This window comes from Eublepharis macularius, chromosome 8 (assembly GCF_028583425.1).
Source record: "Eublepharis macularius isolate TG4126 chromosome 8, MPM_Emac_v1.0, whole genome shotgun sequence".
NCBI classification, from domain to species: domain Eukaryota; kingdom Metazoa; phylum Chordata; class Lepidosauria; order Squamata; family Eublepharidae; genus Eublepharis; species Eublepharis macularius.
The window spans coordinates 30,468,163-30,493,258 of record NC_072797.1 but is presented as its reverse complement, the minus strand read 5'-3'; the positions used below and the strand labels follow the sequence as shown (position 1 = coordinate 30,493,258).

General features: G+C 42.8%; 1 protein-coding gene across 1 annotated transcript in view; it reads left to right on the top strand.

Annotated features, from left to right (window-relative positions):
* The window catches only part of LOC129335226 (chondroitin sulfate proteoglycan 4-like), a 48,756-nt gene that overhangs the window by 15,017 nt on the left and 8,643 nt on the right, over positions 1 to 25,096 (top strand). Inside the window, 4 exon segments of the mRNA XM_054987689.1 lie at positions 3,903 to 4,370; positions 6,266 to 6,442; positions 19,433 to 19,631; positions 22,399 to 22,530. Coding sequence (XP_054843664.1) covers positions 3,903 to 4,370; positions 6,266 to 6,442; positions 19,433 to 19,631; positions 22,399 to 22,530 — 976 coding nt within the window.

Genomic DNA, 25,096 nt, shown 5'->3' with positions numbered 1-25,096 from the left:
GTCTACCCACATAATCTGCCTCCCTGAAATCAGGATGGAACCATTAAAAAAGCAGCATTCCCAATCATGGGAACATCGTCGATGCATGTCCACTTCTTCCGTGTGTAGATGGCGTGTTTGCAAGCATGAGGCCAATTCACTTTCCAGCTCGGCTCCTGCCGTACATGCATTGATTGAATATGCAAATGGATTGCATGTGTAGAGGACTTTGGTGACTGGTGGGTGTCACTGTGGACTCCCAGTGCAGTTTATATGCTCTTAGCTCCTTGAAACTGGGTCTCTTTTGGCCTTTTTTCTGCTGAGAAAGTTCAAGATACCAGATAAGCTACATTTGTGTTGCTTTGACATCAGCAGTGGGCCAGTGTCTGAAATTTACACCTGAGCTGTCCTCATATTAACCTGAACTTTAATCTGAACAAATAATAATTGTTGCCAAAATGTTTAATGCTATTAGACATTTCAACAGTATAGTTAATTGTATTTCGATTCCATCAGTTTAAATCTACCTCAGTTCTAGTTACTATATATTGTTATGGTTTTGTTGGTTGTTTAAACTGTTATGTTGTTTATTGTTGGAAAAAATAAAAATAAATAATAAGTTTTTTAAAAAAGAGAAATTTCAAAAGAAGCTGATGCATCGTTCTGGAAAAAGAGCATCACTTCACTCCAAACCTGTTAGACTTCAGCTGGGATATTGCGCCATCTAGGAAGATTCAGAAGAGACTGACACTAATAACATAGAAGGCATATTGAGAATTATATTAGGAAATAAAGCTGGCGTGAGTTAGCAGTTGGATTTGGACTACCTGGATTCAGTCACCATGGCTGCAATCTTTAGTACACTTAGGGAATAAGCTCCATTTAATAAAATGGAGCTTGCTTCTCAGTAAACATTCATGGGCATTCATCTCACATGTCTCAGCTTCATGAGTTGTTGAGAGGATCCTTCCTTCAATTGAAGGGCGAGCAGGATGAAAATATAAGAAACACACACATTTTTAGGCAGAGTCATACTTTGTGTTTTGTGCTAAAATTCTGTTTTAAGATTTTTTAAAAAAACTATTAACCGGAACCACGGAGGCTGTGTTCCAAAGGGGACCCTGTGTTCCAAAGGGGAAAACTGGCACCCTAATCATATCTCTTGGGGGCATTTTTCCAACAAAAATAGTTTCCCCTGTTATATTGTGTTCCACGCTTCTCAGTACTTCTCCGTGCTCAGATTCTCCTCAGCATTCTACTGGATTCCAATCGGGATTCAGCACCAACTACACACATTCCAGGTTAGATTTATGAATCAAATAAGTTCATTCAACATTGTAGCACATTATTCTAGCATTTGTAAAGTAAAAAGCATACAAAACCCATCATATTATCTCCACTGCAGAAATCAAGGATACTAAATGAAAGCTGCAGACTCTCAGTGATAGAAAACATGTTTTGACTTGTGTGTTTCTTTCACTATTAATTACAGTAATTATGAAAATGGAAAGTTGCTTATTATCATAATATAAAAATGAAACAAATTCCCTGTCTAAACAGCCTTTAATGAAAGAACCCATGATTTTTTTTGTGTTTTATTCTGCATTCATTCAATTACTATTGCAGTTTCACTTTTACAAGGCACGAAGCATGTTCCTAATAAAAGGCATAGAGAGAGCACAGTGTTCTTCTGGGGGAGGGAGGAGAGACTCTGGACTTGATTACCTGCAAGCTGTAGCCACTAAGATTACATACATGTGGGAGGTATTCCAAGCTTGAAGGATATGTGGTGGGGCTTTGCTTTCCTCTATCCTCCCAACTGCTGTACCTGTGCTGCTGCACCAAATTTTCCTTTGTAGTCTGCGCTTCTCTACTTGCCTACCGCTCTCCAGACCTTCTTCCCATCCAAACAAATCTACCTCCAAGTCCTCCTATGGAGGCATGACTCCCTGCCTCCCTTACTGCTGCCAGTCTCCAAGTGTGTGGGTGGGTGGAGGGATGCCCCACCCCCAGCTCCCATTTTCTACCACTGCTCAGAGTGCTGGCGGGAGAAAAAAAAGGCCATTGAGCCTATGACATGATGCCACATCTCTTTAGGAATAGCCAGAAACATCTTGGTAAAACACTAGAGTTTTCAGCAATTCCTAGAGAAGCATGACATCACTTTGGGGGTTTTCCCAGAAGTGACTTCATGCCATCACTGACTGTTGTCCCTCCCATGTCCTCCCTTGGTGTCTTGCTGCTTGCCAGGCCTGGCAACCATTGTTATATTCCTTATATCACCACATGTACTATTTTTTGTCAGTCTGCCCCTTTATTGTGTTAGTTTTTCAAAGCTAAGTGGCTTCAGCGCTGGCTGTTTCCATTTGGAATAAAATCTCCCATAGATTTTAATGTTACATATGGATGCTTTTCATTGCCTCAAAGGGGGGGGGGGCTTATTATATCACTCTGAAATTTGGCAGTGTGTGTGTGTCCTTTGGGAGTACAACAATCCCTCTGAGTTTTGTCCAATTTGGATGGGAAATCATGAAGGCACAGACCCAAGAAAAGGGTTGAGGCTCTTCCATTGAAACCAATGGGAAATAATAACAAACTGGAATTATGAAAATGAAAAGATAATGAAAGAAACAATAATGAAGTCATACGAAACAACCCAGTGGCAAAACAGTTCCTTTGGGAAACAAAAACAAATGAAAGAAATGAAGTAAACCCCCATGCACAAGTCTAGCAGACACTCAGGACTGTGCCTAGCTTTGCTTCAACTGTGTTGAAGAGTATAAAAACAAGTCTAATCTCTTGGGATGGTCTCTCTCTTGAATTTCTCCCTACCTGGGTTGCTCTGAGCTTTCACTGAACTGGTGGTCCAAATTTAAAGGACAATGGTTCTATTACTTGCAAAGAGCAGGTCAAATGGTCAGTTACACAATCTTCTTGCCACTCACTGTCTCTTCTGCACGTGCTTCAATGAAACAACATGCTTAATTTTCACATGTCCGTGTCTTGACTATTTTTTCACGTTGCTGCAATCAGCAGTTCTGTTCTGATTGTTACTTTGTATAAGAGCTTCCCCAATTTCCCAGACATTCATGTAAAAGAACCCACAGGAATAAACTTCTAAATTCCGTCCTGGTTAACCACAAATTGCTTAACTTACCTCTTGCTCCAGATACTTAACCAGTAGTTTGCAACTCTGCAATCTTATTCTCAGCCCGTAGGCAATCTTTTTGTAACCTTTCATCTCTTAATTCCTGGGCCAAGTTCTGACTTGGTTATGTGGTGAGTTTGGGTGAGTCGCTGTGTTGGTCTGCAGTAGGACAGCAGAATTTGAGCCCAGTGGCTCCTTAGTGGGGGTTCTTAGAGCCTACATTCTGGGGTTCCAAATATGCAACAACTCCTAAGTTGTTATTACTGTTGCTGAGAGGAAAGTTGCTGTCGCTGGGGGAAGTTAAGAGTATCATAGCTGACTTGCCATGGCTGCCAGGTAGTTGTCCTGTGAAACGGACCCTGATTGAAACCCTGCCAGTCATAGTAGGCAGCACTGGATTAAATGGACCAATGGTCTAACTCCATATGAAACAGCTTCATATGATAGTATGTTCTGTGCCAGAACTGGATTGTACTTGGTGAATTTCTAGCAATGTACAGTTCATGCGGCTTCCATATGCATGGAAGTTCTAGACTGATGTTCATCAAAGGCTTCTCCAGCCAGCAGAGTGAAGATAAAGTGCCACCAACAACCCATTTGTCTAGATGATTCCTCCCATGTTTCTATAAGGGTAGGAATGCAAAATCTGAGAGGGAGTTTGGACAAGCTCACGTAATCATGCTATGGGTAGACGAATACTCTCTGCTGTCCTTGCTAAGGCCTAATTGTGCAAAACTGTCTTATGTTTTAATACATTGTTGTTATACTTTTAAAGGTTGTTCATGAAAACAGTTTGCCATCAGAGCTGAAGTTCACAGTAAGGTCACCCCCAGTTTTTGGGTACCTTCGGAAGTTTACTTCAGAGGAAGGTTATCTTGGGGAAGAAAATCCTGTTCTGAGCTTTACTCAGCAAGATATCAATGACGGTAATATTCAGTATGTGCAGACCATTCCCAACCAACTACAAGATCAGTTTTCATTGGACGTGACTAATGGCATCCAGGCAATCAGTGGAATAGAACTTGCTGTAGACATCATCCCAAAGCTCATCCCATTGGAAGTACAGAACTTTACAGTTGCTGAAGGGGGTTCAAAAGTCCTGGAGGAAGATTTTCTAAAAATTCCTACTAGCCATTTTGTAGGGCTCAATTGTGAATTTGAATTACTTGAGCCACCAAAACACGGGCATATTGCTCATTCCCGTTTCCCTGGAATTGCATTAACCAGATTTAGCAGGAAACAGGTAAGCTTGTTCACAATGTAATTCAGTTTCTATTTTTTTTTAAAGCTTCTTCATTTTTGTAATTTGAAGTGACCAGGGAGCCACCGATCTAGACCAGTATTCCCAACCTTTTCAAGTATGAAGACTTTAATGTCAAAAAATTTCATAGATTCCCACTTGATCAGAGTTGTATTGTTAGTATTTGTTGACTGATAAAATACATAATGACAAAAGCTACTATGACGCTTTTAAATGAATTTGTATTTTATTAATTTCAAAAGCTGTTACATACTTTTGAAAAAATATAATGCATGTAATAGTAATACATAGTAATAATGTGAGAGATATATTAAGGTACATTACAGATATTTGGAACAAAGGGTTTCTTGTTGTTACTGCTGCCTATCAAGTTGGACAGTACAGACTAATGACTTTGACACAGTAAAAGAGAGCTTCATATGTTTGTATAGTTTGAAGTTGCTGGTGAAGTTACTGTCTGGAATGATCTGTTTGCTAACACCTAGCAGTTATCCTGTACTCATGAGAATTCATTTTGATGCCCAGTGAGTTTTCATTCCTGGCAGAGTAATTGATGGCTGCCTATTTATTTTCATTTTAACCTTGCTTTTCAGTGGTAGTAAGACTGGGGGAAGGCAGAACCTAACTGGATTGATTCATGAACACCTTGCAATAACTCTTTGGCCCCCTGGGGGCCTGGATTGTCCTGGATTCTAAGAAACTCTCAGCATTTTTTAAAAAATTAATGTCTTCCTTTACTTGGCTTTGTGTTATTTTGCCTGGTCTTACTGTGCAATGCTTCAGTCTTTCCTAAGAATCCCCATCTGTTGAGATTGTCAAATTAGTCTTTGCTGGGAGCTGAAAGCTCAACCCTACATTTATTGTGCTGTCAGTCTCCCTGGAGGATTTAGAGCACCACTAGATATTTCACGCAAACACATGTGGAGGAGGCCCACTAGCAACTTTGGAGAGGGAGATGGACAGCAGCGCATAACCCTTTCTGTGTTCATTGCTGTTCAGACCAAGTTCTGTCCATGGACCATTTTTCCCAGAAAAAGAAAACACACATTGCATGAGGAGAACGTGGGGGGGGGGGGCGTGACAAAAATTGTGAGAATAGAAGTATTGGGTATGATCAGAGCTTTTTTTCTGGGAAAAGAGGTGGTGGAACTCAGTGGGTTGCCCTTGGAGAAAAAGGTCACATGGCTGGTGGCCCCGCCCCCTGATCTCGGCTCGGCGGTGCAGAGGGCAATCTAAACTCCCCTCTGTCTGGAGATCAGGGGGCGGGGCCACCAGCCATGTGACCATTTTCAAGAGGTTCCGGAACTCCATTCCACCGTGTTCCAGCTGAAAAAAAGCCCCAATGAATTAAACATCCACATGAACTCCTATACATTTCTCTGCTTCTCACAGTTTTCTTCCAAAATTGCCTTTTCAGGAAAACAGGTCCATTGTAAATGACAGTATAACCTTTAGTTTGCAAACATGCTGTCATTTTTGTAGTGATATAGATTTGAAATGGCCTTCCCAGAATGCCATAGCCCTTAACCTTGAAGCTTCAGAAGCAATGTGAAGTTGATGGCTATTCTGTTTATTTATATCCCACCTTTTTCTATCTTGGAATTCAGGGTGACATACAGAGCTTCCGAACTGATCTATCCAGGCCCATTGCTGCTTAGTTCCAGCAAGGTTGCAGTATCTTTTGCTTTCTGTTTGTTTCCTTAAAGAGCTAGGTAAACATGTAGACTCTGAGAGAAGATTGGCTGTTTGTCTGTGGGACAAGAACTGTGTTATGAGATAAAATAAAATATGCGTGAATGAACTGGTTGAGTTCTTATGCTTTAATCTTTGCAGTCAGTATGTAGTAGGTTCTCAGTTTCTTCTCTTTCCCTGTTTAGGTGGAACAAGGATTAATCTCCTATATTCATGATGATAGCGAACAGCTGTTTGACAATTTCACTGTAGCAGTGAACAGCACAGAGCTGTGGAAACAGAGCTTGCCTCAGATAATATTTGTGACTATTAGGCCAATAAACGATGAATCTCCTTTTATAAGGCGAAACAAAGTACTCAGGGTAAGTCCAATATAAATTTAAACCTAAATTTCCAACTGGTTAATTTCTGACTGTATATAAAATAAAATGCAGGTCTACAAATGAAATGCACTCTGGCCTTTGAAAGTTTGTTAGAATTATCTCACGTATGAAAACATTCCTTGCTTGTGAAGATAGCATAATAGTACAGCTCATTCCAGTATTGTTTTGCCTTACAGATCTTGAACTTCCCTTGTATTAGAGTTAGTTGTGTTAGTCTGTTGAAGCAAAAGTAAACACGGAATCTCATAGCACCTTAAAGGCTGTAGTCCAAAACAGACAACAGCCCCACACATTCACTGGATGTATAGGTAGGGGAAGAAGGTGCAAACAAGCTGGCACCTCCCTTTTCCTCCATGTGATTGCCTGGACATCTGCAGGGGTGACCAGGCAGAGGAAATGATCACAAGTAAGCTCCCTCCCCATGATCAGTGACACTGCTTTCCTACCATCGCTGAAGTTCGTGCAGCCACCTCCTCCACACGGTCACCCCTGCAGATGACCAGGCAGGACCAGCACACTTGCATTTCCTTTCTCTCCCTATGCATTCAGTGAATGAGTTGGGCAGTTGCATGTACCTGGCTTGACATGCTAGTGTGTGGACTGTGCCCACTTCATCAGATGCATTTGACAAAGTGATCTCTAGTCCATGAAAGCTTATGCTAGAGTAAAAATGTGTTAGTCTTTTAGGTAGGGTCTGCAACCTTTTACAGTTGAAGAGCCAAATGATGCAAATACTCAGAGCAAGAGAGCAACAAATAGTCCAGGATAAGAAAGCCTATCTACATAACTGAAACTATGCAACTTAACATTAATGATAATTGACATGTTTCTGCAGCCCAAATACTAATTGCTGTGAATTCTTTATTAGGAAGAATTATACACGAGATATTACAATGTAATAAATATACACAGGAGCACCATGCACAGTTGATTTACAGTGCAATCCTATGCAGAGTTACTCCTGTGAAGTCAATGGGCTTAGACTGAAATAACTGCATAGGATTGCACTGTTAGTGCATTATCATAAATATAGTTTGTACCTGGTTTACTGACAACTGTTCCTTGCTATCATTTCCTTTTCTGTAAAGCATCTCCAAGAAGTACTTTAATCCTATTAAATAATAATAACAATAATAATAACTGTGCTTATATACTGCTCTTCTAGACAGATTTGTGCCTCACTCAGAGCAGTGAAGAAGTTCGTGTTGTTATTATCCCCACAATACAGCTGGGGAGCTGGGGCTGAGAGGAGTGGCTTACCCAAGGCCACCTGCTGAGCTCATGGCAGGAGTGGGATTCAAACCAGTAGGGTGCTGAATTCACAGCTGAACCACTAAATCACTGTGCTACAGCAGCTCCTTAAAGGCTTATTGTGCCATTCCTTTCACATATTGGTTATTTTAGCATTCCACCTGGCCCTCTAATATAATTTATTTTAAATACTTAATTTTAAAAAAATGGTTCTGTACTGAGTCACAGTTGGCTTTAGAACCGTAGGTTGGAGATAGATGCAGAGAAGTTAGCCGTGTTAGTCTGTGGTAGCAAAATCAAAAAGAGTCCAGTAGCACCTTTAAGACTAACCAATTTTATTTTAGCATAAGCTTTCGAGAATCAAGTTCTCTTCGTCAGATGCCTGATTCAGAGACTGGTTTGACCAGTCTCTGTATCAGGCATCTGACGAAGAGAACTTGATTCTCGAAAGCTTATGCTAAAATAAAATTGGTTAGTCTTAAAGGTGCTACTGGACTCTTTTTGATAGGTTGGAGAGGACTGCTTTGAGGCACCACATTTTTTCAGCTACTGATTCTAAGCAAACCCAATGCATGAGTTAAAACAGGCAAGAAGATGGTGGAAGAGCCATGATCAGATCTTCCCATTGTCTTTAAAAGCAAAATTTCAAGTATGGGCTGAAATTCAGATTGGGGCCTTACAGTGAAGGGTTTAATACATGTGTGTGTGGTGGGGGAGGGGGTAATCCTTCAATCTAAGTACAGTTTTACTCATTGAAAGCAGTGAAACCTGTTAGCCTTGGAAGAAGAAAAGGCAGGCAAAAGATGATGCTCAGGATATCCGCCTCCCCTCATTATATAAAGAGCAGAGGGAACTGTTTTAATAGATTGTGCAAGGGTAAAAAGGACTAAACTCCCTTCTCCCCTCACCATCTGAACCAGTTCATATTGGCACCCCATCCACCTGAAATTTATCCTTTAGAGATGCTGGGGTGGGGGTGGGGGGCGGTGAGACTCTGTGCTGGCTAATTTAACCCTCTGCATCATTTATTACATTGTGGACTATTCCAGATGAAAAGACTGAGCCGGCTGGCTGTTCTACTATATTATGTCTTTTTAAAAATGTCATCTTGTTTGCATGTGTAATGCTTCTCCAGTCATACCCGGCTCAATTGTACCAGCCACCTTCACTGCTTCTGATGCTTCCTAGATCTTAAGTGCTCCCAGAGCCATCACATCTTTTTGAAATACAAGACAGTGTAATTTAGACAATACTTTAGCTGGCTCAGTCATGCAAATATGAATAATCTCACCTGCAAAGTGCTGTATTTGAATAAGACTGGTGCAAATTTCTCTGCTCTCCTTTTCAGTGAAGCCTGTTTCCCTGTAGTGAAAAAATGATTGCAACCTCTTATAACAACTATGGAGAGGAATTCTTTTCACAGTTAAAAAAATGATAAAATGTAAGAACATCCTTCTTTAAACTTTTTCTTTAGCTAGCTTGGTTCTCCAGTCAGTTTTCATAAGATTTTTTCTTGCTTTCTCCTAAATTTTTTTTGCTTTCCCTTGAATTCCTTCCAGCTTGCCCCATATACTTCTTGGCATTCTGAAGTTATGACTAGTCCAATAGTGACCTCTTCTGGAAGGGTACCAGGGCCAGATCGATGGGGGGCAGGGGGGTAGCCTGCCCCCAGCACCACCAAAGAGGAGGTGCCAGCTGTGGCTGCCAGCCGCCGGGAGCACGCTGGAGCTGGTGGCAGCAGCGCGGGTGGCTGAGTGGAGAGCTGGGAGGGCACCCGCGCTGTTCGTCTGCCCTGCCAATGGGGCGGCTGGCTTGCCGTGCGCACAGGATAGGGAGAAGCGCAGCAAGCCAGCCACCCCATCAGCGGGGCAGGTGAATGGTGCGGGCGGCCTCCCAGCCCTCCACTTAGCCGGCCGCGCTGCTGCCACCAGCTCTTCAGCACACCATGCACCAGGGCAGCCGGCTTGCCACATGGGCGGCACGCGTCCAGGCCCCTGCATGATCACGCAGTGCCAGGAGCACGTGCGCTACACGCTCACTACACACTCACATGGGGAGAATGCCGGACTTGGGTTGCCCTGGGCGCTAGCAACCATAGATCCGGCCCTGAAGGGTACCACAAGTATTTTGGAGCTGGTGTTGTGTTGTCGCTTGGCTGAGCCTCAGGATTATGGTTGCTAACTGATTATGGTTGGAACTGATCTCTGTCATATGGAGATCAGTTGTAATTCTGGGTGATCTCCAGGCTCCACCTGGAGATGTTGGCAACTGTATCCATGATACCCCTGCCTCTAAGTTGGTATGAGGAGAAAGTGGGGCAAGGGAGAGCCATGTACACTACACTGAAGTCCTTGAGGAAAGGGTGTGATAGAAAACACGTAACAGATTAAAAAACTCAAGCATAAGTTAAGTAAGGTACAATGTATATAACATCCTTCCCCACCCCCTTCATACGCAATGGTGTGGTTTGCTTCTAATGAAAAACGTTGTGTCATAGGATTTTTTAATTTTAAATTTTTACTTATTGAAGCTGTTTTAATGAGTCTCTCTACACGAGACATCTTACACGAGGACGCTCAAGTGTAGCGAGATGCAATGTTAGCTGGGAAGCATAGTTTAAAAAGACAGAACCAAAGTCCCTGTCAGTTTCACCTCTGTACACAGAGCCAACAGAGATCACTCCTTTGAGGCTTTGTTAATTTCATCTTCACCTCCCTGAAGGTTCTGTGAATTTCACCATCCCTTTGGACACAAGCAAATTGGTATGACATATTACAGAATGCAGAACTATTCAGTAGGAGCATGCTTACAGCAACAGACAGTACACAGTACTATATTCTACAGTCCCTATTCCTTTCCAACGCATCTCTCTGAACCATTTCTGTATAGTACATTCCTGCTACCTGTGTAAACAAGCCCTCCTGAATAATTCAGTTTTGCATAGTTTGCTGAAAGCCAGGAGAGTAGGAGATTTCCTGACCTCCTCAGGCAGGCCATTCCATAGAGTGGGGGCCACCAAAGAGAACACAGGGGTATGTTGATGTTGCCTGTGTTGGTCCCCTTGCAGTTCTTCAGGTATTTCCACAACTCTCCAAACTTACTAGCTTTTGTGGCACATAGGTTAACTACTCAAGGGCTAGTTAATGTATGGGTTTGCCTCTGTTCTTATTATCAGTTCCCAGAATTGTAGCTTTTAATTAAACCTCTCCCTAACTGATAGACATACTGGAGAAATAATCACTCCTAGGAATTATTTAACTGCCTTTTGAAATCCAATGGACCATGTCATCTTAAGTTCTTGATGAATTGGCCTTTTTTCAAAAGTGCTGTCAAGTCACACCCAACATGGAGGATCCCCCCCCCCACCCACACAGGGTTTCAAGACAAGAGATGATCAGAAATAGTTTGCCATTGCCTGACTCTGTGTAGTAACCCTGGACTTCCTTGGTAAATCTTCCATCCAAGCACTACCCAGGACCTACCCGAGTTCCAAGATCTGATTAATATAGGTGACTTGCAGGGCTTTTTCGCGGTGGAACGGAGTTCCGGAACCTCTTGAAAATGGTCACATGGCTGGTGGCCCTGCCCCCTGATCTCCAGACAGAGAGGAGTTTAGATTGCCCTCCGTGCCGCTCAGCAGCACAGAGGGCAGTCTAAACTCTCCTCTGTCTGGAGATCAGGAGGCGGGGCCACCAGCCATGTGACCATTTTCTCCGAGGGCAACCCACTGAGTTCCACCACTTCTTTTCCCAGAAAAAAAGCCCTGGTGACTCGTGTTTTGGTTTATGAAAACACTGAATACTTCCATATTAGAATTGTTCTGCCATGCCCTTCTTGCTTTACGTTAGCAAAAATGCCAGTTCTTTCCTTCAGGCAATCGTTTACAATTGTTAAATACAAATACTGTAATTTAGCTACTTTACAGAGCTATAACCACAAGGGGGCCATATTTTCATTTGTGTGGAAGCGTTTCCATTCATTAAAAATTGTTCACGTTCTTGTAACATTTAATTTCGTTTCAATTGCCCAATAGAGAGGCATTACAAAAATTACACACAGTTAAGACAGTTCTTTAAAACATTCACATGTAAGCAAATTTCATTCAAAGTAGGAGGCTTCCTTGGAATTAATGACCTGACAGTTTAAAGTTCAACTGATCAGTTAATTGGACCATATATATACTGTGGCATAATGTTCAATACATTTTAGACCCTCAGATACAAGGTCATAAAATAATGTTTGTAATATGTGATGTTTCTACATGCCCACTTATTGTATTTGACCAATGTGAGCAGCAAAGAAAAATAAGCATAAAAGATGGCGGATGTTGCCTATGCATTTTTTCATTCTGTTCTTCCTACTGATGTTTAGACCTCTGTCTTGTATAATCTAGATAGAGTTAGGAAATGGCTTATCCAAAAAGTATTTTCAGTATTTCAGTGTTCCCGTCAGTTTCTTCTTTTTCCTACTACTTGCCTAGATACTCTTACAGTAAAGATAAGGTATGTTTTAGTTTTACTGATTGATACCCTGCCTTTCTTCCATTATGGAACTCAAGGTGATAGAAATAAGATCCCCAGAAGGTCTCCCACCCGGGTTCTGATTAGACCCCGATCAACTTAGCTTCAACAAAACTGCCAGGCCGCAGGTCTTCTAGTTCGCCCAAAGATGTAGTACCTGAAGCTTTATGTATGCACTACTATATTATTTAATAGCATTTTTTCATAATAAATGGTTTGTGAAGATTACTACCAGCCTCTGAAGCCCTGGAGGTTGTAATTTTAACTACGAAATAAAGCAGTTAGAGTCCACTACTCGTATGGAGCTATTGGTCTACAGCCCTAAGAACACTTTCCTTGGAACAGAACAGCAGGACTGGAGTCCAGTGGCACCTTATTGACCAACAAGATTTCCAGTGTAAGCTTTCAAGAGTTAGAATTCCTCTCTTCCTGTCTCAAGAAGGTTCAGAGGCCTGCTAAACCAATTGTTACAATGGTGGCCATTTCCATATGTCCTTAGAGGTGGCGACTCGGAACTGTGTCGGCTTTTCCCCAGGCATGGACACGTTATCGTTTGCCAAGCGTGTGCACATTGTTTTGTTGCTGGGTTTTCTGTATTTTTACCGGGACCACACTTGCTCCAATTTTGTTGTTGTTGTTGTTGTTGTCGTTGCGGCTTGCTTGCTTGCTTGCTTTCTTCCTTGTTTGCATTTTCTAGCATATGAATTTCTGAAGAAACTTCCTACTCCTCTCAATCTCTGTCCAATTCTTCCTCTGGAACTAAGCTTTCCCTTCCTTCTTTAAATTTCTGTTCAGCTGCAGAAGCCTGCTTGCATCAGCAGCTGCATGTAATCATGCATGTGCACGGTGAAAAAAAGTGAAGGGGATGGGCACTTTTACAGTGCAATCCTATGGAGAGTTACTCCAGTCTAAGCCCATTGAAGTCAATGGGCTTAGACTGGAGTAACTCTCCATAGGATTGCACTGTTAGTCCATGATGATGAAAGTGCCCAACCTCCCCTTCAAAACCACTTTTTTTTTTTTTTTTGTGGACTGTTTGCAGGCTTTCCTGCGACCTCACAACCAAAAGTAAGCGCTTGCGGATACTGTATGTGGAGGATGAGTTGTCAGGGCAATTCACAGACCTAAAGTGAGAAAAGGGCAGGAATCACGAGCTGTGTGGAAATGGCCAGTATATTGATATAACTGTTCTTGTGCCAGAATTTTTTTAAAAGTCCCCCACAAAGGCAGGGAAAGGGAAAATGACCACCATGTGGGCCAGAAAACCCAAATTTACTCACACAGCAGCTATCTAGGCTTTACTATGATCTTTCCCCAAACTTGGAAGCTAAGCCAATTTGAGAGAGATTGAAGAAAAGCCGGGGAAACCACCAGAGGTGCACGAACGCACATGATGCTGTGAGGAAGCAGGAAAAATATCCACTTCCCAAAAGCATTGAACTTGGGGCAGTTAACCCATGCGGAAGACCCCTTGGCCACCAAGTTGCTGCTGTTTTCTTTTTCCCCTTTACATATATATTTTGGTTTTGGGGGTTTCACACTTTTTGGAAATTTCAGGGCAATCCTAAGAAGAGTTCCTCCAGTCTAAGCCCATTGATTTAAATGAGGCTGGAGTAACATTTCTTAGGATCGCACTGTTTGACACTTACTTGCAATTGTTATTGTATGATTTTCACTTTGAGATGAAGAACCCCCCACACACACACACACACAAACGTTAGCAGCATTCCCAGTATTGACAAACCTCTGAAGAGGAGTTTCAAATTTGCCAGTGCTTCCCTAGATAAAAGGAATAATGAAGCAAAACATTTCTTTAAAGAAAAAACAAAACCTGTTGAGGGACACTAATTGATCCTTTCCCATATGTAATGCAGTGGAATGTCTAAGAATAGTCATCCCTCTCTAACCCTTTTATGGTGAACAAACCCTGTTGCTATGAAATGATCATTGATAAGGAAGAGGGAGGCCAAAATAAAGCGTTGGGCGACTTTGTAGATTCTCAAACAGCTTTCGTATTGGTAGCAGATAGAGTACTTTGGCAATCTTACTTTAGTCCCTTCATGAGAAGACAAGATTCTCTGGAAAAGTCAATAATGCTAGCGAAAGTGGAAGGCAGTAGAAAAAGAGGACAACCTAAAACGAGATGGTTTGACTTAGTAAAAGAAGCGACATCCTCCAGTTTGCAGGATCTGAGCAAGTCTGTTAATGATAGGACGTTTTGGAGGTCATGGGGTCGCCATAGGTTGGAGGCGACTTGACAGCACATAACACACACACACACAGTAGACAGAGAAAAATCACAGATGCTAATGCTTCATAGGAGAGAAATGCAGCTGCTGGGGATGCCAACCTCCACGTGGTGGCTGAAAATCTCCTGGAATTACAACTGATCCCCAGGCCACAGAGATCAGTTCCCCAGGGGGAAATGGCTGCTTTGGAGGGTGGACCGTATGGCTTTACACCCTGCTGAGATCCCTCCCCTTCCCATATGCCACCCATTCCTGGCTCCATCCCTAAAATCTCCAGGAATTTCCAAAGCTGAAGCTGGCAACCCTAGCAGCTGCCCACAGATCCCATCATGAGGCAGAGCAAGGGCTGGTAAAAAAAAAGATTTCTGGGTTTTTTTGTGCAACTCTGAGGTACATATAAAGCTACCATGGCCGTTTCCAGACGGCCCCCCGCCTTGCGAAACGTCGCGCGTCGTTGCGCGTCGTTGCGCAGAAAACGCGAAATATCGCATTTTCTCGCGCGAGTTTTGCGCGACGTCGCGCAAAACTCAGGTGAGAAAACGCGATATTTCGCGTTTTCTGCGCAACGACGCGCGACGATGCGCGACGTTTCGCAAGGCGGGGGGCCGTCTGGAAACGGCCCATATTAGTCTACCAGGATCAGCATTATCTTATCTGATGAGCAGCCTCTCTAGAGTCTCAGATTAGGGTTGCCAGGTCCCCTTATTCTCCCGGTAGGAAGGGGGGACCAGGCACTTATCTGGGGCGATCTTCAAGCATGCGCGATGATGCCACTTGTGGAAGTGATGTCATCACGCCCACCAGGAGTGCGCCTGCTGCATGCTGGCTTGGGATGGTTTTTGCTTCCCGGGCCTGTTCCCTAGGCTTTTCCCTCTGCCAACCAGGTGATTTATTATGGACTGTTAAGTTTCTGCTTTCAAGCACTTCATTATATGCATTGTCTGTAGGAACTCTGTGACTTTACACCACCGTTTGGTGTATATGAAATAAGATAATTTGTATGATGGAATGATTTGCACTGAGCACTTTAGCACTTTAAATATATGAAATTGTGATATTTGTGGTTATTGTATATTCCTAAGGGATTTTTGTACTTCGTGCTAGTTTAGTGCCCTTGGGATAGCTCTCTGGTTATCTTCAACCAGGTGAGTAGTGACAAGGGGGCAGAGACTGGGAGTGGGGGATCCCCTGACTCCATCGGGGAACTGGCCGCCCTATCTCAGAAAGAGGTATTTCTCATCACCTTCGCTGAAGATGTCAGATACTGAACCTGAGACCTTCTGCAGGCAAAGCAGATGCTCTGCTACTGAGCCATGACCCTACCATTTATTTTCCATTCGTTTAATGGGAAGCAAAGGTAAACGGGCCACTCCCTGTTTACTGCTTGGGTACGGACCAGATACTGGCCTTTCCACTTCCCAGTTTCAAAACGTATGTGGGATTAAACCCAAACGAATTGCAGTGTCCTTTTTGCTCAAAATTTGAAGGGCAGGGCCAGAGTAGCATATATGCATTTTTACGTCTGCCCAGACTATAGAATGGTCTTACAAACCTGCTTCGGGGAAACAAATGCTCGCCACCAGTTTCCTGTCATGAGACGGAATTGCAAAATTAAATGAGCTCTCCGGCTGTCTGCCTTTCTGTGGAACACCCAATATTCATTTCCTTTGTTCTTTAATATATTACCCTAAAATACACTTATGTGATTGAATTTCACCACTAAAGTATCTGTTTTCCCAAAGTAAAGGCTTTATCAGATAACCATTTTTCCATCTAAATGTTCAGTGTAACATTTATTACCCCACAGCCATTTAAAATCTAGAATGTTACTTAGAGGCAGGGAGATCAGTAGAATAAAATGTGATGCAATAATTACACAAAAAGATAAAAGAGGGAAACAATCCTAAGCAGGCCTACTCAGAAGTAAACCCTCCCCCCGCCCATGAAAGCATTCTTTGGATTGTAGCCATTGGCAGTCTTCCCTCAGATGTCTGGTACTTTTATTTTATTTATTTCAGATTTCTATTCCGCCCTCCCCGCAAGTGGGCTCAGGGCAGATAACAACATATTTAAAATACAATTAAAAAATTCATGTACATTAAAAACAACACATTTGAAACAGGATGGTGGACAGCCTTCACAAGGGAGGGTTAAGATTTTATACACCCCTTTTTATACACCACCTTATGGCTGAAGAACATGAGGGCTTTCACCTTGAGTTACCCAGGCAGCAATCCTATTCTCCAACCAGACCCCACAACTGACAGGAATGTCAAAAGCAGTTTATGATATGCAGCATGGTGATGGGATGGGTATTGGCTATAGGGATGAGCAGTTCTTTTTTGCTCTTCCCCAGTTTAATTCATTTTCATTACATTTGTTATTAGACATGCTGGTTATTATACTCGATTTCCATAATGTTTAATTTAACTTACGCTATGTTGTTTTAATCTTGTATTTCATTGTTGTGTGAGCCACCCTGAGCCCATTTGTGGGTAGGGCAGGACACAAATAGAATAAAATAAATATTTTGGTCTTTTTTTCCATTGGTTTTAATGGGAAGCGCATTGAAACCGACTCCCTCTTTTGTCACAGTCTCCTTGGATCAGTTCAGGGTTTGGAAGATCCACCTCAATGGTTAGCGTGGCAAAGGAATGAGAAATAGTGCCTGGCACAGACCACGCCATGCTCTGTTAGCTGCTCAGCATCAGTGCACCATTGAGATAGTGAGTGACATCTGCCACAGTGAATGTGCTAGTTTTTAAGGAGCCGCAAGACTCCATTTGGTTTTTGCTGTAACAGGCCAACAGTGAGTCCCACTGAGAGTAAGTCCCACTGAGCAGACTTCAGTAGGCTTCTGAGTAGATCTGCTTAGGGTGGCTTCAGTGGACTTAGAGGATTGCACCGTTTTGGTGTGATCTATGCAAAGTTGCATCCCCACAACAAACTGTTTACACATTTGCATTCATTGCTTAAAGCTTTGCATTAAAATACCAGTGAAAGAACAGTCGTGGCAGATCTTTCATTAGAGTTGTTATGAAGAAATGAATGAATGTTTGGCATCTGGCTTTGGCTGTCTACCTTCCCTACATTAATTAATTGATTAACTTCATTCATACCCTGCCTTTGTGAGGATCAACATGCAGCATGAACAGCTGGTACTTGCCAGATACACAGGCAACCATTAGCAACCCTTAGCAACTATTTAAGCCAATGGTGGGTCTACTTAAGCTATGAAGAATTGTTCTGATCTTTTATTTGAGTAGGAAGAGAGGGATCTTGTAAAGAACTACTAGGAAGAATTTTGGGATCCTGCCAGGATGGCCAATTGGTGCTCAGCATGCCCAGTCTGCCTCCTGAAAAAGCATGGTGGTCTTTAGCGGCTTGATCAATCTTTAATCAACACATTCTTAGAAGTTTACACATTTTCTCTCAGGAAAAAAAATGTTTTCAAAGGTTATTAGAGCCAAAGCTGAAGCCAGCAAACAGCCATTCCTTGTGCCTGTGTGGCAGAGAAGGGAGGAATGGGAGGGCGTAGAGTGGTTGCGCACCCTGTCAGCTCTTGACTGAGTGTCCTGTGCTTTTGGTCAGTGATTGTGGGACATTGGTGGGCGGGGAAGAAGCCGGGGAGCTTCCCTCTGGTCAGTGCTGGCACTTTCAGGAGGGATAATCAGAGGTGGCTTGACTTCTTTGTCAGCAGTAATGTACGCTTTAATGTTACATTTTGAGAAGAAGGATTGTATGTAACACTTGTGCTATGCCAAAGTGCACGTGCTCCATAACTAGTTGTCCAGCTCTTATCGTTTGATAGTGCCAACTATTTTTAGAGCTTAACCACTCATGAAGAGAACATAAGAACTAAATAAGAGCCCATTGGATAAGACCAGTGGTCCATCTTATTCCAGCTAACCGTTTGCCCTGGAGGGCCAAACAAATAAGCCACAGAGGCTGCCTCTATAGATGGTATTCAGTGGATTTCTGCCTCTGTAGAGCTCCCTTCAGCCACCATGGCTGATAGCCATTGAGGGACCTCTTCTCCATAAACATGTCTAATTCTTTTAAAAGCTATCTCTGCTCATGGCCGTCAGTTCCTCCACTAGTAGTGAATTCTAGTATTCTGGGAAAGAGGAAAATCTCCCTCTATCCACTTTCTCCCCCCCTAGAGTTCTTGCAGTGTGACAAAAATACTCTGCTAACTCCCAGATGACTGTGTGAAGAGGACAACAGTCCATGAGAATCCAGAATTTGGACACCCCTGTAGTAAAATTTATAGAAGATGTGGTGAACTGGGATAAAAAGGGAGCACAAGGGATGGAAGCGAGAATGTGCAGAGTTACAGTAAAACCCCGAGGCATTCTTGACCATTGGTTTTTAAAACTATCCCCTGGATCAAGTTGAAAGAAAATCTCTGAGGTTTTACTGGTTTTGGAATCCTGCCAAGCCCTTTTTAAGAGGGCGTCTTTCTTATGAAACAGTCTGTGGCACATAGAGCATTAGCAGTGGACCATTTATTGCTTTGCTTCCTTCACTCATAGATCAGTCTGCTGTCTTAAGGCTGCAATGAATACTGTCAATGAAGCAAGTAGCTATTTAAGTGTTCTCAAAGTGAGTAATATGAAATATCTTTGCAAGCATTCAAATGCTTCCAGGCTATGCAGTTTCTTGTCCTATTCCTTCAAATACCAATTATTGCAGGGTATATTTTGATATCTTTGAAATCCTCAGGGTGCAGCCCTAAACAAAGTTACATCTTTTGAAGCCAAATGACTTCAGTGGTGTTAGAAAGGTGCAACTCTATTTAGGTTTGCGCTGTGCTTTATCAACCCATGTCAGCTATGATGATGATGTCTGTCTGTCTGTCTGTCTGTCTGTCTGTCTGTACAACTTCCAATAACCAGGATCAGTTTGTGTAATATTTTCCTGTTCTTTTCTTCTTTCTGTTCTCTAAGGTCTGGGTGGGATCAGTCACTGAAATAACTGTGAATGATCTCTGTGCAGAAGATAAAGATTCCTCTCCTGCAGAACTAATATACTCTGTTTCACCTCCAAATAATGGTCATTTAGCTCTCAAGTCTTCTCCAAACAGAAGTATCCTCAATTTCACCCAAGCTCACATTGAAGAAGGACAACTTGTGTTTGTCCATAGTGGTACGTAAAAATGCTCATATGAGAATGATATGAAAGTTTTTAATCCTGTTAAGGATTCTGGTGTAATAACTGAGAACAAAAGAAGAACTTTGCGAGATCTAGTCCAGCATCCTGTTGCCAACAGTGGGAGGCCGAAGTCTCTGCCTGCTACAATTGAGAAGTTTACTGCCTCTGAACATGAATGTCCCTTTTAGTCATCTTGGCTGGTAGCCATTGATGGACCTGTTTTCTCTCCCTTTTTAAAATCATCTGAGGGCCAAACGACACAAGACGTTAAAAATTATTCCAGACTTGGTTTCCCTAAGGCCATATAGCAGCTGTTAGGAACATCCATTTAAATTCTGCAGAGGCCCAGTTCATCTTGGGACCACAACGTGGGTCCTCAGTGGGTTTCTGCCTTCCCCATGTTGTTTTCAATAGCTGAAATGGCCCCACTCTCCTCCTCCCAGGCCAGTTTGGCTCCAAGAAACAGAGCAGAGGGAAACAGGAGGCCTGCCACCCCTTAAACCATGGTTCCAAACTGATTTGGGCCTCCGGAGAGTTTTAAATGGACATTCCCCACAGCTGCTGCTGTCTCATTAAAAAATATTGTGTAACTAGCGGCCATCACAAAATCTCATGGCTACTTAATCATGTGTGGTATAAGAAAGTTCTTCCTTCTGTGTGTCCAACATCTACTGCCTAACAACTTCATTGGGTGCTCAAGTTCTAGATATCATAGCAGTTAGCCATATGTCCAGTCACTAGGGTTGCCAGATCCCGTGACCCCTCAGGCAGGAGGTTGGAGGCCCAGCAGCTATCTTTACCTTTCCCCTCATGCGTGTGTGCACAGCCCGCACAATGATGTCATTTCCGGGAAGTGATGTCATTGTGTGTGTGGTTAACATGCCGCCCTGGGAGCACTCCCCTGCTCTGCAGGGGGCCAAATTGGGTACGATTTGGCCCTGAATCGGCCAAAATCTGGCCACTGCGGAGCACGGGAGTGCTGCTGTGCTCCACAGCAGCCTGATTCAGCCCAAATCCAGATTGATTTGGCCTGAATTGGCCTTAATCCAGCTGCTGTGGAGTGCAGGAGTGCTCCCATGCTGCACAGTAGCTCGATTCAGGCTGAATCAAACCCAATTTTGGGCAGATCAGTCCACTGCGGTCCACAGGAGCATGCCGCGCCACCCAGGAGCTCACCCTGGGAGGTGCGTCCCCCCCCCTGCTGGCCAGGTAAGCAGGGGCGAGGGTGGAGGGTGGGAGCAGGGGATCCCCTGCCCCCAGCAGGGGACTGCCAACCCTACCAGTCACCCAGGACACCAAGAAATCCTTTTAGGTGAATAGGTTCTCAGACCCTACTGCTCAAGCTACTTTGTGACATATAATTTAATGAAAGAGAAAGTGGAGTGATAAAATACTTATGGCTTTCAAAGTGCCTTTAGCTTATTTTCTGGACTAGGCTGCACTGACTTGATTCACTTGTCCAAATCAGATTTCACAAGGCATGACTTTTCAGACATCCCAAGGTAGAATCTCTATGCTTCCTGGCCTTTATCATCCCACTTCCTCTTTCCTTACATTGCAGGCATCCATACTGTTTGCTGATTTGCTTGGTTATGAAATATTCCTGTTTTTAAAAAATATCATGCAGAGTTGGAACAAATAGTCTGGCATGCTAAGATCAGGGCTAATAGTGGCGGGGGGGGGGAGCAAAAACTGGAGTGACCTTTCCTTTCTGGTAGCACTGTCAGTGGGCTAGAGAAAAATGTCCCATCCCTTTAACAGATGATATGTGGAAATGGGCAGTTGAAGTTTTTCATGGCATAGAAGTAGATAATATCACTTGGTACGTATCCCATTTAAGCCTCTGTTAATGGAACAGAACCTTTTTATCCAGGCCAGTCAGCAACCCTGCTCTCTGAACCATTGCACATATCTGGCTGCAAACATAGCCATGCAAAATCCAGCCACCTTTTCTTCCTGCTATGTGTACTGACTTTTGCTTTAAAAATCTCTATTTGGAACTGTCTAAACATTAGTAATAGATAATGGCCTCTGATGCCATGATTCCAGTGTTGCAGTATAGCACCACCTATTCACATCATCCAAGCATCCAGGTTGCTATCTTAAGGCTACTTCCCTAGAATATGCTGCATTGCACTACATGGGACTTACTTCTGAGTAGAGATGGGCACGAACCAAAATACAAACCAAAATTCATGACGAACCAGGTCAGTTCGTGGATCCTATTTCTGACAAACCACCGCGAACTTTAGGCTGGTTCGTTTGGTTCGGTTTTTGGTTCATCACTGCAGACAGCATGGCGCCGATCAGTTTCCTAGGAAACAGAGGGTGGACTTCCTGCAGATCTTCTGCTGACCCGGAAGTGATGATTTTCTGACCTGGGTGTGACATTTCCACGAACCAAATGAACCGGATTGCAACCCAGGGGCAGGTTCGTGAAAGTTCGTGGTTCGTGAAATTTGATGAACCATGAACCACATGGTTCATTTTTTTCCGGTTCATGCCCATCTCTACTTTTGAGTAGGCATGCCACCATAGAGTTTGAAACTGTCACTATATAGTAGGAAAAATAGTTATCTGAATCTACCTTCAAAAAGAAGCCACTTAATGCAAGATTCACTTGCGCAGCATTGAAGCTCCTCTGTGTTTATTACAAATGAACTAATATTCCTGAGTTTTTTACACATTCTAACTTGCCCTGTCAAGAATTTCAGCAAGGGGAAAATGGGCTTATGAAAATTTATTGCTGTTATCTTTTCAGGAGCCACATCTGGAGGTTTCAATTTTCAGGTGACGGATGGTGTGAACTTTGCACCTCGACAAATTTTCAGTATCACAGCTCAAGCTCTCCTAATCCACTTAGAAAATAACAATGGACTGAAAGTCTTTCCAGGTAGGACTTTACACTTGTATTTCATTTTTCTCCTGGAACTACAAAATCAGAATTGTGGAATAGCATCTCTACCAGAATTAGGTGTAGAACCAACTCAGTGTAAGCATGTGCAAATATCTTAAATCTGCATTCATCAAAGTTTACGTTGTCTGTTGTTTAATATTTTCATGGTGAATATTCTGTGATCTTTCACCCCAATAGGTTATTTTTTTGCTTGTTTTCTCAGTAATATATATCCAAAGCAGCTTACAATACTAAAAGCAGTATTAACTTACTCCCAAAGAAATCAGTTGAGGTTAAGCACATGTTCAGCTGGTCGTATTGGTCCACCTACAGAGCCTAATGGATCCAACTGATTTCCAGAATGCCTTATTGAATTTTCAGATCCCAACAAACAGCTGTGCTGAGGCTGTAGTGAGAGCTCAGAATTCGAAGCTCCTGGAAGCTATTGACTTGGTTTTTCTTCATGCACCCTCTCAGTGGAAATCTCAAACCAAGTTGCACAGAATGCTATATGGGAATTTAGAAGACCTATGTGACAGCAGTGCAGTCTGCAAAGAAACCCTACTTCACTGCTATGCTGTTCAAAGTAGCTTTGAAGTCCAAACTTCTGAATTCACAGAAACTAATGATTATTTGTGATGTTTGCAAAGTTCTTTGCTGACAAAAATCTCTCAAATACATTCTGATCTGGATGCTGGTTGTAATACGGTGGTGACACCCATCCAAGTATTTACCTAACTTCCAAGATCTGATGAGATCAGGCTATATCGTGCTCCCCTTCCCTCCCCTCCCCTTTCCTGATCACAGATCCCGAATTTTGTAAGCCAACACAGCAGCAACCCCAAATCAACATACAGTGAATAGAAATTTGCTTAATGAAGTAGAATATATTCTGTTTGCAGAATTTGTGTTTTAGAGTACAGATTCTATTCATAAATGAAACTAAGTCTGAGCCTTTGGTTTCCTTTGGAGAAAATGTGATCCAAGTGCAATGCACTTGCAAGGATTTTTTTTCAGTCTAAACTCCTGTCCCCACAGTGTGCAAGACAGCTTCAGGCATGAGCTTTTGTAGGAATTTTTATAGTAGGCTAAAGACAATTACAGGCAAATAATGCCTGGTGCATTTTTGAAGGCAGAGTCATTGCTTTTTCTGCCAGCTCTCCCACATTAAAAGAATACTATTCCTCTCACCGCCTGAAATTATGTTTTGCCAAGTCTGCAAGAGCTGCTGAGCTTTTTCTCTCCCTTTGAGTTAGAAAATTGCTTATAAAAATTAAAAACTGCTTAGGCTACTCAGTCCACCTTGGTTTGCTCTGGATTTCTTGGGGCTGCTTAGCTGTCTTCATTTTTTCTGCTTTCTGCTAGATTGTTACATATATATATATATATTTTACAAATGGGAATCTTATGCTTTAACACTAAAACAAATGTGGCGATGAGCTCCAGCCCTATGTTTGTCTATCATTAGGTGCCTAGCTAACCTATTCTGCTGAGTCATGAACCTTGATTCTGCAAGTCACACGTGCAGTCAGGTCCTGTACTTGAGAATGCAAGTCTGTACTAATATCCATAAGCAGCTGAGGCTGCTCTCTTGAGAGTTGATTTTAATTTGTTATTTATGTTTTGTATCCTGATATTCTTTCAAGGAGCTCAGGCAGCCATGTCAAGGATGGAAGTAAATGTGGCTCTTTTGGTTTGATGGCAGTTGTGAATGTCTGTGAGCCAATGGGAAAGTACCATTGGACTAGACCAAATTCACTCAGTAAGCTTCCTGGCTGAGTGGGGGGGCCAGAATCTGGGCCTCCCCAATCTAAGTCCAGCAGATTCTTCCTGCAGTGCTCTGTCCTGGATAGGTACTGGCTTGCACTACACATTAGTTCCACTTACAGATATGTTAAAGCATGTTTCTGATTGCATCTCCCAGCATTTGGTGGGTGGGGCAAGAGACATTCACATTTTTTCTGGTAGTCTGGTCAGTGGATATGCTCCAGTTGATGTTCTACAATGTTAACATCTGGAGTCGGCCTGGGGACGCATGGAACCAGGCAAGTCATGTGCGTGACTTATTTGCACATTATGTTGGTGTTGGGTCTGGGAAACATGTGAAGAAAATCTTTGGCTTTCAGCAGCTCCAATTAGTATTGCTGTCTTTTCCTGGCAGGGCTACTATTTTTTTTTATAGTTATGTGACTGGCAGAAATCGAACAGATGGTGCTTCCTTTCCATCTTCATAGCAGGAAAATCCTGTTGAATTTCAGCTTTGAATTTCCGCTTTTCATGCCTCTGTTAAAAACACAGGGAAGGGGAAAGGTGGCTTGTCCAGAACTGCAGCTATTGAGATTCTGGGCCTATTGTGATTAAGGCGACCAACTAGACAGTATTTTACTCAGGGCTTTTTTTCTGGGAAAAGAGGTGGTGGAACTCAGTGGGTTGCCCTCCGAGAAAATGGTCACATGGCTGGTGGCCCCGCCCCCTGATCTCCAGACAGAGGGGAGTTTAGATTGGTAATCTAAACTCCCCTCTGTCTGGAGATCCGCGCCGCTGAGGCAATCTAAACTCCCCT